This window comes from Cricetulus griseus, chromosome 7 (assembly GCF_003668045.3).
Source record: "Cricetulus griseus strain 17A/GY chromosome 7, alternate assembly CriGri-PICRH-1.0, whole genome shotgun sequence".
Lineage (NCBI taxonomy): Eukaryota > Metazoa > Chordata > Mammalia > Rodentia > Cricetidae > Cricetulus > Cricetulus griseus.
The window spans coordinates 73653549-73667295 of record NC_048600.1 but is presented as its reverse complement, the minus strand read 5'-3'; the positions used below and the strand labels follow the sequence as shown (position 1 = coordinate 73667295).

At 39.7% G+C, this 13747-nt stretch overlaps 1 protein-coding gene across 1 annotated transcript; it reads left to right on the top strand.

Moving 5' to 3' along the window:
- Positions 1-376: 376 nt before the first annotated feature.
- LOC100765633 (olfactory receptor 2G3) lies at positions 377-1339 on the top strand. Its single transcript, XM_027426247.1, has one exon. It carries the CDS (start codon positions 377-379, stop codon positions 1337-1339), a length of 963 nt encoding a protein of 320 aa, XP_027282048.1.
- Positions 1340-13747: the final 12408 nt, after the last annotated feature.

Sequence of the window (13747 nt, the reverse complement as noted above, 5' to 3'; positions counted from 1 at the left end):
AGGCAAGCATCGCCCTTTGCAGATGAAATTCAGCACTGGGTTTGCTGAATGTACTGAGGACAGAGGAATGGTGAGGCTGATCTTAAAAGGAGAAGAGAAACCGCAGGAGAGAAAGAGGCAGAGTGAAAAATTTACGTGAACAGATTCCTGGTTGACTTGACCAGGCTTTGGGGAGATATTTTCAATAGATCTTGGATACTTTCACTCTAACATGACTTGACAAAACTCAGCAATAGATGGAATCAGCTGTGTCCTGGAGAACTAAGACAATACCACAAATACAGTGGGAGTTTTAAAGATGTTGCCTTGGGCTTTTTTAAAAAGGAAGCATCTTGTTTGTCTTCAAAATGTATCTTTTTTCATATAGACATATGTGATGCAGGTGGCCATGGAAGGACAGAATATGAGTTTCCCCAGCACATTTGTTTTGGTGGGCTTCTCTGATCATCCGTGGCTGGAGATGCCCCTCTTTGGAGTGCTTCTGGTCTCCTACATCTTCACCCTGATAGGAAACAGCTCTATTGTCTTTCTCTCCCTGGTGGAACCTAGACTCCAAACACCCATGTACTTCTTCCTAGACAACCTCTCTGTGCTGGACCTCTGTGCCACGTGCACCATTGTCCCGCAGCTGCTAGTCAATCTCTGGGGCCCAGAAAAGACAATTACCTCCTGGAGCTGCATGGCACAGGCCTACCTCTTCCACTGGACCAGCTGCACGGAATGTGCTCTGCTGGCAGTCATGGCTTTTGATCGCTATGTGGCCGTCTGCTGTCCCCTTCAGTATGTTCTCGTCATGCACCTCTGGGCATGTGTGTGGCTGGCAGCTGTGTGCTGGGCCAGTGGCCTGGCCAATTCTCTGGTTCAGGCCACACTCACCCTCTACCTTACCCTTTGTGCAAAGAATACACTAGACCACTTCTTCTGTGAGGTGCCCGCTTTGATTAAACTGGCATGCGGTGACACAACTGCAAATGACTTGTCCCTATGCTTGGGAGCTATTCCTTTTGGAGTAGTGTCTCCTCTGACTGTGCTCATCTCCTACACCTTCATTGCTAGGGCTGTGCTGAAGTTACCTTCAGCCGAGGGAAGGCGCAAGGCATTCGGCACATGCAGCTCCCACTTGCTAGTTGTCACCATGTTCTTTGGACCAGGTATGTACACGTACCTCCAGCCTCCAGGCAACAACACTCAGTCCAGGTTCCTCTCCTTCTTCTACTGTGTCTTCACGCCAATGCTCAATCCGCTCATCTACACTCTGAGAAACAAGGATGTGAAAGAAGCATGGAGGAAGATCCTATCCTCCCTGGGAAAGGGGAAGTCTTTGAAAACCAGATGTTGAAGTTAGCACTTCAGATTTGTTTTCCTAGCAAGATTGGTGCCTAGGTTGGAATTCTCACCTCTCAAAATCAACAACTCTGAGGACAACAGAGACTCTTTCGACTAGAAACTCTGACTCACAAAAACAAAAACAAAAACAAATAAACAAAAAATACATGAAAATAGAAAAGGACCAATTGGGAAGAACAGGATCATCAGAAGTGAGAGGGATACAATAGGGTAATAGGGACATAAATTAAAATGTATGATTAAAATAAATTAGATACAATAGTTATATATATATGAAACCCATTATTATATGTAATATATAATAGTTATATATAATTAATATATGTCAATAAAGCACTACGTCTTTTAAAAAAAATCTAAGTACGAATTTTAAGCAGATTTTCATTAGATTTCTCCAGGCACCTACTCAAACTGTTTTAAACTTTCCTGTCTGAGAATCCCATATCTCCCCTTTTCTCAAGTGCTTTGCCAACCTACAAGTAATCATATCCTTACCTCATCTAGGCTGACACAATTAAACATCATTGTCTATGTGACGTAATCATTATATTTTTGGTTGTGAACAGCTAAGCCATCTCTCCAGCCCAACATAATTATTATAACATCACCATTATAAATTTACTTCATTGGCTGGAGAGATGGCTCAGTGTTTAAGACACTGACTGCTCTTCTAAAGGTCCTGAGTTCATTTCCCAGCAACCACATGGTGGCTCACAACCATCTATTGTGGGATCTGATGCCCTTTTTTATTGTGTAGGCATACATGAAAGTAGAGCACTCATAAACATAAATAAATAAATCTAAAAATTGAATTTTCTTCATTTTTCTCAAATAATTGAAGACAAACATTGCTGTCTTTATGTGGCATTTTACTATTTATGCTTAATTTTTCTATTTCACTATACTTGTACCAACTAGAAAGAGCCCCTTTTTTGTATACATTACCACTCTTGAGGCTCCACCTGCCAAGCAGCATCAGTTGAACAGGGGTTTGATCTAAGAGAGAGCACAGGTATTAAATTAGCTTTAGTCATATGCCAGCACTATGGGTGACTCGCTTCTTTGAGGTGTGGTATTAATTACTTGTCTCATTGTTGTGACAAAAGTGTCTTAAGAAAGATTACCTTTGCTCACAAATCAAGGGTACAGTCCATGAAGAAGTCATGGCAGCAGGAGCTTAGGATGGCTGGCCACATTACATCCACAGACAGAAGCAGAGAGTGAGGAATTCAGATGCTCGGCTCACATCCTCCTTTTTATTCAGGCCAGGGACCCAGCCCATGGGATGGTACAGTTCATACTTCGATAGCTCTTCCCATCTCACTTAACCTAATCTAGAAATCCCTCACAGATAACACCCAGAGGTCTGTTCCATGGTTAGTCTACGTACTGCCTGGTTGACAGTCAAGTTTAACCATGTCAGTTCCACCCCTTGTCCATTTGACACACAAACACTTTTAAGCCATACTTTCTATGTCTTGTCCTAGCCATCTTTTAAAGCAGAATGCATTCAGTCAAACTTCAAAATTCTCATTGTCTTTAAGAGTTTCAACTCTGTTTAAAGGTCCTAAATCTAAGTTTCATCTGAAATACAGCATGATCTCTTAACTGTATAATAAAAAAAAACCAAAAACAAACTAAGTGTTTCCAATATATAATAGTACAGAATAAACACTCCCATTCCAAACCAGAATAGTGGGACCTTAGCAATGAATGATCAGACCAAGACAGAGACCCAGCAGCGTAAACACCAGTCCTGCAGCTCCGTATCAGGAATCTGGAATCATAATGGAATCATCTTAGTTCCAAAAGACTTGGGTAGTCCTTTCCCTCCATCTCTACCACCTGCCACATAACATAACTTCTCTCTTGGGCCAGCACTACTCCATCAGCTGTAGCTTTTCTTATCGGACCTTCCCTTAGTCAATTGCATCTTCAACATCCTGAGGTTTCCACTGTTTGGAACCTAGGCTTTTCCTTCACACCTGCATGAAATGGTCACATATTGCCTGATTTCAGTGGCTTTCTGGAACTCTGGCAGAAAAATCCATGATGCTCTCAGTCTTGCATCTTTCATGTCTGAGAAGTCATTACCACATGGATGATATTGCCAAGTTCTGCTGTCCCCTCAGGATGGAGCCTGGCTGCCTTGAACCACAGTCTCTGTCACCCTCTATGTGCTGCCCTAGGGAAACACTTTCCTTGGAAGCTCTTTTTTGAGCAAGGAACCCCTCCAGGGGCATTTTTAGTTTAGGTTCTCTCCTTTCAAATGAGTTTGAATTTTCAAAAGGTAGGGTCTTTAGTTCTATACCATGCCCACATATATCCAGACATGCCCAGAGGTTCATTTCTATGGTGACTAATTCCTATCATTTCCATGGTTGACAACTGACATTAGTCATCAGAGGTACTGTCAACCTTTGATCATAATAACAAAGAAACAGTAGGGCATTTTGAAGCAAAAACATTCTTCGGCCACCATAGTCTCTACCTATGAAATGACTTGAATTGAGACATGAAAACCAATTGACCAAGATCCCCAGGGATCTTCCTTTTTCTCCCTTCTTAGAGCTAGGTTTACAGGAACATGTTGCCATAGCCAAATTTTTACATAAGTGTTGGGAATACAAACTCAGGTACTCATACTCATTTTGCTAACTAAGTCACCTCTCCAGCCCCATGACTCTCCTTCAGTTGGGAAACTATTAATAAAAAGATCCAAACTTGCCTTTCAAAAAACTTACTTTGATTACATTTTCAGCAAAAGAAAAAAACAACTTTGTGAAATGAAAAGTCATATCTATATATGAGTATATGTGTGTGTTTATAATTACAGTTATTTATTATGAAATTTTCATCTTAAAATCTGCTACATTTTAGGCCATTTCTGCCTTGCCCCTCCACTCTCCAGAAGAGAGAGGAGGGCAGAGAGAGAGGAGACCTGGAGACAGAACAAAACATCCAATATTGGCCACCATTCCTGTCTTGCCCCTGCACTGTCCGGGAGAGAGGAGAGGATAGAGCCTTGAATCCATACTCGCCAGGAGAGGGAGAGACCCCCACCTATACCCACTGGAAGAAGAGATAGGAAGACGACAGCATAAGAACACATGCAACAACAGAAAGACTTATATGACACCACCAGAATCTAGGGACTCCACAACATCAAGACCTGAACATCCCAAAACAGAGAATGACCTTAAAAACAACTTCATGAAAAAGATAGAGGCCCTCAAAGAGGATATGATAAAATCCCTTAAAGAAATGGAAGAAAAAACAGACCAAAAATGATAGAAATCAACAAATCTCTTAAAGAAAGCCAAGAAAAAAACATCAAACAGATGAAGGAAACAATTCAAACAGTTCAAGACCTGAAAACGGAAATAGAGACACTGAAGAAAACACAAACTGAGGGAATATTGGAAATAGAAAAGCAGGGTAAATGATCAGGAACTACAGATGCAAGCATAACCAACAGAATACAAGAGATGGAAGAGAGAATCTCAGGTGCTGAAGATAAACTAGAGGAAATGGATTCATCAACCAAAGAAAATCTTAAATGCAACAAATCTTTAACAAAAAATATCCAGAAAATATGGGACACCGTGAAAAGACTAAACCTAAGAATTATAGGTATAGAAGAAGGTGAATAAGCCCAGCTCAAACATACAGAAAACATTTTCAACAAAATCATAGAAGAAAACTTTCCCAACCTAAAGAAAGACATGCCAATGAAAGTACAAGAAGCTAACAGAACACCAAATAGAATGGACCATAAAAAAGTCCCCTTGCCACACAATAATCAAAACCCCAAACATACAGAATAAAGAAAGAATATTAAGAACAGTGAAGGAAAAAGGCCAAGTAACATATAAAGGCAGACCTAACAGAATTACACCTGACTTCTCCATGGAAACCCTGAAAGCCAAAAGGTCCTGGATAGATGTTCTATAAACACTAAGAGACCTTGGATGCCAGCACAGACTACTATACCCAGCAAAACTCTCAATCAATATAGACGGAGAAAACAAGATATTCCATGACAAAACCAGATGTACACAGTATCTACAAGTCCAACCCTACAGAAAGTTCTGGAAGGAAAACTCCAACCCAAGGAAGTCAGCTGCACTCACAAAAACATAGGCAATAGATAATCTCACTTTACCAAAAGCCAGAAATAGGGGAACAACTCACACACAATCCACTACCAAAAACAAATCTAAAACAAACAAGAATCAACAATCAATGGTCATTGATATCCCTCAATATCAATGGTCTTAACTCACCTATAAAAAGACACAGGCTAACAGAACGAATACGAAGACAGAATCCATCCTTCTGCTGCATACAAGTAAAACACCTCAACTTCAAAGACAGACGTTACCTCAGAGTTAAGGGTTAGGAAAAGATTTTCCAATCAAATGGCCCTAAGAAGTAAGCTGGTATAGCTATCCTAATATCTAACAAATTAGACTTCAAGCTAAAATAAATCAAAAGAGATGAAGAAGGTCATTTCATATTCATCACAGGAAAAATCCATCAAGATGAAGTCTCAATTCTGAACATCTAAGCACCAAATACAAAGGTACCCACATTCATAAAAGAAACATTACTAAAACTCAAATCACACATTAAACCCCACACACTTATAGTGGGACACTTCAACTCCCTACTCTCACCACTGGACAGGACTACCAGACAGAAACTTAACAAAGAAACAAAAGAACTAGCAGAAGTTATGACCCAATTGTGTTTAACAGACATCTATAGAACATTCCATCCAAACACAAAAGAATATACCTTCTTCTCAGCGCCACATGGAACCTTCTCTAAAACTGACCACATACTTGGCAATAAAGCAAACCTCAACAGATACAAAAAAATTTTGAATAACCCCCTGTATCTTATCGGACAATCATAGCTTACAATTAGAATTCAACAACAACACAAATTGCAGAAAACCCACAAACTCATGGAAATTAAACAATGCTCAACTGCATCACTCCTGGGTCAAGGAAGAAATAAATAAAGAAATCAAAGACTTCCTAGAATTCAATGAAAATGAAGGCACAACATACCCAAACCTATGGGACACTCTGAAAGCAGTGCTAAGAGGAAAGTTCATAGCACTAAGTGCCCACATGAAGAAACTGGAGAATAGTCACACTAGAGAATTAACAGAACACCTGAAAGCTCTAGAACAAAAATAAGCAAACTCATCCAGGAATAGTAGATGCCAGGAAATAATCAAATTGAGAGCTGAAATCAATAAAGTAGGAACAAAGAAAACATTACAAAGAATCAATGAAACAAATAGTTGGTTCTTTGAGAAAATCAACAGGATAGACAAACCTTTATCCAATGTAGGAAGCCGGTTCCTGCATTATAATGGTGCCTAAAGACACCAAGATGTGAATTACTTCACTGGCGCTGGGTAATCTCCATTCCTTTGATCTCTGCCTATCCCGTGGCTCATTTTTGCCTGAGGAGCTGAAGCCATTCATTAGGGTAACACGTCCCAGGCGGCTGGTCAGCCTTTATATAGGGATGGTTTTCTTGGTTCAATGTCTCCGCTCAGTCTCTGCTCTGGGAAGCTTATGCTCTCCTCTCAAAATGCATTAAAGCTTGTCTGCAGAAGGATCCGAGTGTCCTGCGTGTATTTCTTGCTGGCGAGGAATACAGAGTGCGCGCGGGACAATCCAACCTAACCAAAAGACAGAGAGAGAACATGCAAATTAACAAAATCAGAAATGAAAAAGGGGGCATAACAGCAGACACTGGGGAAATCCAGAGAATCATAAGGTCATACTTTGAAAACCTGTACTCCACAAAATCAGAAAATTTAAAGGAAATGGACAATTTTCTGGATAGATATCACTTACCAAAATTAAATCAAGAACAGATAAGCAATTTAAATAGACCTATAACCCCTAACGAAATAGAAGCAGTTATCAAAAGTCTCCCAACCAAAAAAAAAAAAAAAAAAAAGTTCAGGGCCAGGTGGTTTCAGTGCAGAATTCTACCAGAAATTCAAAGAAGAGCTAATACTAATACTCCTCAAATTGTTCCACACAATAGAAGCAGAATGATCATTGCCAAACTCTTTTTATGAAGCTACAATTACCTTGGTACCCAAACCACACAAAGACACAACTATAATAGACAACAACAGACCAAACTGCCTCATGATCAAGTAGGCTTCATCCCAGGGATGCAGGGATGGTTCAACATATGAAAATCCATCAATGTAATCCACCATATAAACAATCTGAAAAAGAAAAACCACATGATCATCTCACTAGATGCAGAAAAAGCCTTCCACAAAATTCAACACTCCTTCATGATAAAGGTCTTGGAGAGGTAAGGGATAACAGGAACATACCCAAACATAATAAAAGCAATATACAGAAAACTAAAGCCAACATCAAAGTAAATGGAGAGAAACTCAATGCAATTCCTCTAAAATCAGGAACAAGACAAGATTGTCCACTCTCTCCATACCTCTTCAATATTGTACTTGAAGTTCTTGCTAGAGCAATAAGACAACAAAAGGAGATCAAGGGGATACAAATTGGAAAGGAAGAAGTAAAACTTTCACTGTTTGCAGATGATATGATAGTTTAAGTAAGTGCCCCCAAAGAATTCTACCAGGGAACTCCTACAGCTGATAAACACCTTCAGCAAAGTGGCAGGATATAAGTTTAACTTAAAAAAATCAGTAGCCCTTCTATATATAGACAATAAAGGGGGTGATAAAGAAATCAGAGAAACATCACCCTTTACAATAGCCACAAACAACATAAAATATCTTGGGGTAACCCTAACCAAACAGGTGAAAGACATGTATGACAAGAACTTTGAGTCATTAAAGAAATCAAAGAAGATACCAGAAAATGGAAAGATCTCCCATGCTCTTGGATAGGTAGGATCAACATAGTACAAAAACAATCTACAGATTCAATGCAATCCCTACCAAAATCCCAACACAATTCTTCACAGACCTTGAAGGATAATACTCAACTTTATATGGAAAAACAAAAGACCCAGGATAGCCAAAACAACCCTGTACAATAAAGGAACGTCAGGAGACATCACCATCCCTGACTTCAAGCTCTACTATAGAGCTACAATAATAAAAACATCTTGGTATTGGCACAAAAACAGACAGGTAGACCAATGGAACGAAATTGAAGACCCTGATATTAACCCACACACCTATGAACACCTGATCTTTGACAAAGAAGCTGAAACTATACAATGGAAAAAAGAAAACATCTTCAATAAATGGTGCTGGCATAACTGGATGCGGACATGTAGAAGATTGCAGATATATCCATACCTATCACCATGCACAAAACTTAAGTCCAAATGGATCAAAGACCCCAACATAAATCCAGCCACACTGAATCTCTTAGAAGAGAAAATGGGAGGTACCCTTGAACAAATTGGCACAGGAAACCACTTTCTGAACATAACGCCAGTAGCACAGACACTGAGATTGACAATTAATAAATGGGGCCTCCTGAAACTGAGAAGCTTTTGTAAGGCAAAAGACACAGTCAACAAGACTAAAACGGCAGCCCACAGAATGGGAAAAGATCTTCACCAACTCCACATCAGACAGAGGGCTGATTTCCAAAATATACAATGAACTCAAGAAGCTAGTCACCAAAACACCAAATAATTCAACTAAAAAGTGGGGTACAGAACTAAACAAAGAATTCTCAATAGAGAAATCTAAAATGGTGAAAGACACTTAAGAAATCGCTCAACATCCTTAGCCATCAGGGAAATGCAAATCAAAACAACTCTGAGATACCATCTTATACCTGTCAGAATGGCTAAAATAAAAAACACCATCAACAGTCTATGATGGAGAGGATGTGGAGAAAGGGGAATACTCCTCCACTGCTGGTGGGAGTGCCAACTTGTACAGCCACTTTGGAAATGAGTATGGCAGTTTCTCCAGAAAATGGGAGCCAGTCTACATCAAGATCCAGCAATTCCACTCTTAGGCATGTACCCAAAGGATGCACATTTATACAACAAGGACATCTGTTCAACTATGTTCATAGCAGCATTATTTGTAATTGCCAGAATCTGGAAGCAACCTAGATGCCCCTCAACCAAAGAATGGATACAGAAAATGTGATACATTTACACAATGGAGTACTACTCAGTGAAAAAAAAAAAAAAACAATGGAATCTTGACATTTGCAGGAAAATGGATGGAACTAGAAGAAACCATCCTAAGTGAGGTAACCCAGTCACAGAAAGACAAACATGGTATTACTCACTCATATATGGATATTAGACATAGAGAAAAGGATTACCAGCCTACAATCCACACTTCCAGAGAAGCTAGGAAACAAGGCGGAACATAAGAAAGACATACACGGTCCCCTAGTGAAACAGAAAGGGACAAGAGCCCCTGAACAAATGGAGAGCATGGGGGAAGGAAGGAAGGAAGGAAGTAGGAGAAAGAGGGGGAGGAGAGGGAGGAAAATATGAGGGATCAAGAAGATTGGGTGGGCTCTTCCTTCCCTTTCCGCTGACCGATCCACAATGACGTGAGTGACCCCCTGCTCTTACCCAACTCCAAAGCATAATTCACCCAGATCTCCCCGGGCTTGTGCCTGCTTGGAGTAGACACACCCAGGCAGGGAGGAGCTCCCTGAACCTGGGAACAGGCCACTCTATCTTCTCTTTCCGCCTACCGATCAGCAGTGACCTTCCCAAGCAGTGAGGAAATCCCTGAGCCTGGAAACACCCCACTCTTCCTTCCCGTCCCCCCCCCACACACACCTGACCCCTACAGAGGCCTAACTCCTTCAGAGTGAGGAGAGGCAAGACTATCCAGAACTGCGCACATTGAATTCCTGGCCCACACACACCACTGGGTAACAAGAGGAGATAGAGAGACCCCTCCTGCACTCACTGGAAGAAGATATGGGAAGAAGACAGAACAAGAACTCACTCAACAACAGAAAGACCAATATGACACCGCCAGAATCTAGGGACTCCACTCCAGCAAGATCTAAAAAGCCCAACACAGTGCATGAAGAAGAGATGGACCTCAAAAATTATCTCAGCTAGATGATAGAGACCTTTAAAGAGGAAACAAGAAAATCCCTTAAAGATATAGAAGAAAAAGCAAGCAAAAATTACACGAAATGGAGGAAAAGACAAACCAAAAAATTCAAGAAATAAACAAATCTCTTAAAGACTCTAAAGAAACCCAAGAAAAAACAACCAAACAAGTGAAGGAAGCTCTTGAAACAGTTCAAAGCATGATGCTGAAATAGACACAATAAAGAAAATGCAGAATGAGGCAATGTTGGAAATGGAAAGACTGGATAAATGATCAGGAACTAAAGACGTGAGTATAACTAATAGAATCCAAGAGACGGAAGAGAGAATCTCAGCTATTGAAGACTCGATAGAGGATATACATTCATCAACCAAAGAAAAAAACCTCAAGTCCAATAAATCCCTAACACAAAATATCCAGGAAATATGGGACACGTGAAAAGACCAAACCTAAGAATAATAGGTATAGAAGAAGGTGAAGAAACACTGCTCAAAGGTACAGAAAACATATTCAACAAAATCATAGAAGAAAACTTCCCCAACCTACAGAAGGATATGCCTATGAAAGTACAAGAAGCTTACAGGACACCAAACAGACTGGACCACAAAAAGAAGTCCCCCCAACACATAATAATCCAAACACCAAATCTACAGAATAAAGAGAAAATATTAAAAGCCGCAAAGGAAAAAGGCCAAGTAACATATAAAGGCAAACCAATCAGAATCACACCCGACTTCTCAAGGGAAACTCTGAAAGCCAGAAGGTCTTGGATAAATACCATACAAGCACTAAGGGAGCATGGATGTCAACCCAGACTACTGTACCCAGCAAAACTTTCAATCACTATAGATGGAGAAAACAAGATATTCCATGACAAAAACAGATTTAAACAATACATATCCACAAATCCAGCACTACAGAAAGTTCAGGAAGGAAAACTCCAACCCAACGAACATAACTACACTCACAAAAACACAGGCAATAGATAATCTAATTTTACCAAACACAAAAAGAAGCAGGAGGGTGACATCCACACACAATGACACCACCAATAATAAATCCAAAACAAACAAGAACCAATGAACAATGGACATTAATATCCCTAAATGTCAATGGTCTTAACTTACCCATAAAAAGATATAGGCTAACAGAATGGATACAAAGACAGAATCCATCCTTCTGCTGTTTACAAGAAACACACCTCAACTTCAAAGACAGGCTATACCTCAGAGTAAAAGGATGGGAAAAGATTTTCCAATCAAATGGGCTCAAGAAAAAAGCTGGGGTAGCAATCCTAATATCTAACAAATTAGACTTTAAACTGAAAGCAATCAAAAGAGATGAGGAAGAGCATTTCATACTCATCACAGGAAAAGTCCATCAAGATGAAGTCTCAATCCTGAACATCTATGCCCCAAATACGAAGGCACCCACATTTGTAAAAGAAACATTACTAAAGCTCAAACCACACATAAAACCACACACACTTATAGTAGGAGACTTCAACACCCCCCTTATGCCACTAGACAGGACCACCAGACAGAAACTTAACAAAGAAACAAAGGATCTGAAAGAAGTTATGACCCAACTGGGGTTAACAGATATCTATAGAACATTCCATCCAAACTCAAAAGAATATACCTTCTTCTCAGCGCCACATGGCACCTTCTCTAAAGTTGACCACATAGTAGGCAGCAAAGCAAACCTTCATAGTTACAAAAGAATTGAAATAACCCCCTGTATCTTATCAGATCACCATGCTTTAAAGCTAGAATTCAACAGCAATACGAATGGCAGAAAACCTACATACGCTTGGAAAATGAATAACACCCAATTGCACCATTCCTGGGTTGAGGAAGAAATAAAAAAAAGAAATTAAAGACTTCCTAGAATTTAATGAGAATAAAGACACAACATACACAAACTTATGGGACACTCTGAAAGCAGTGCTAAGAGGAAAGTTCATAGCACTAAGTGCCCACATGAAGAAACTGGAGAAAAGTCACATTAGAGAACTGACAGAACAACTGAAAGCATTAGAGCAAAAGAAGCAAACTCACCAAGGAGGAGTAGACGCCAGGAAATAATCAACCTGAGAGCTGAAATCAATGAAGTAGAAACTAGGAAAACATTACATAGAATCAATGAAACAAAGAGTTGGTTCTTTGAGAAGATCAACAAGATAGACAAATCTCTAGCCAAACTAACCAAAAGGCAGAGAGCATGCTAATTAACAAAATCAGAAACGAAAAGGGGGATATAACAACGGACACTGAGGAAATGCAGAGAATCTTTAGGTCATACTTTGAGAACCTGTACTCCACAAAATTCGAAAATCTAAAGGAAACGGACAGTTTTCTGGATAAATATCACTTACCAAAATTAAACCAAGATCAGATAAACAGTTTAAATCGACCCATAACCCCTAATGAAATAGAAGCAGTCATCAAGAGCCTCCCAACCAAAAAAAGTCCAGGGCCAGATGGCTTCACTGCAGAATTCTACCAGAAATTCAAACAAGAGCTGATACCAGTACTCCTCAAACTGTTCCGCACAATAGAAGCAGATGGGATATTGCCAAACTCTTTCTACGAGGCTACAATCACTTTGATACCCAAGCCACACAAAGATATGACTAAGAAAGAGAACTACAGACTGATATCCCTCATGAACATCGATGCTAAAATACTCAATAAAATATTGGCGAACCGAATCCAAGAACATATCAGAAAAATCATCCACCATGATCAAGTAGGCTTCATCCCAGGGATGCAAGGATGGTTCAACATACGAAAATCCATCAATATAATCCACCATATAAACAAACTGAAAAAGGAAAACCACATGATCATCTCACTACATGCTGAAAAAGCCTTTGACAAAATCCAACATCCCTTCATGATAAAGATCTTGGAGAGAACAGGAATAACAGAAACATATCTAAATATGATAAATGCAATATACACCAAACCAATAGCCAACATCAAACTAAATGGAGAGAAACTCAAAGCGTTTCCTCTAAAATCAGGAACAAGACAAGGCTGTCCACTCTCTCCATACCTCTTCAATATTGTACTTGAAGTTCTAGCAAGAGCAATAAGACAAGAAAAGGGGATCAAATGGATTCAAATTGTAAAGGAAGAAGTAAAACTTTCACTATTTGCAGATGACATGATAGTCTACATTAGTGACCCGAAAAACTCTACAGCTGATAAACACCTTCAGCAAGGTTGCAGGATACAAAATTAACTCAAAAAATCTGTAGCCCTACTGTATACAGATGATAAACCCAATGAGAAAGAAATCATG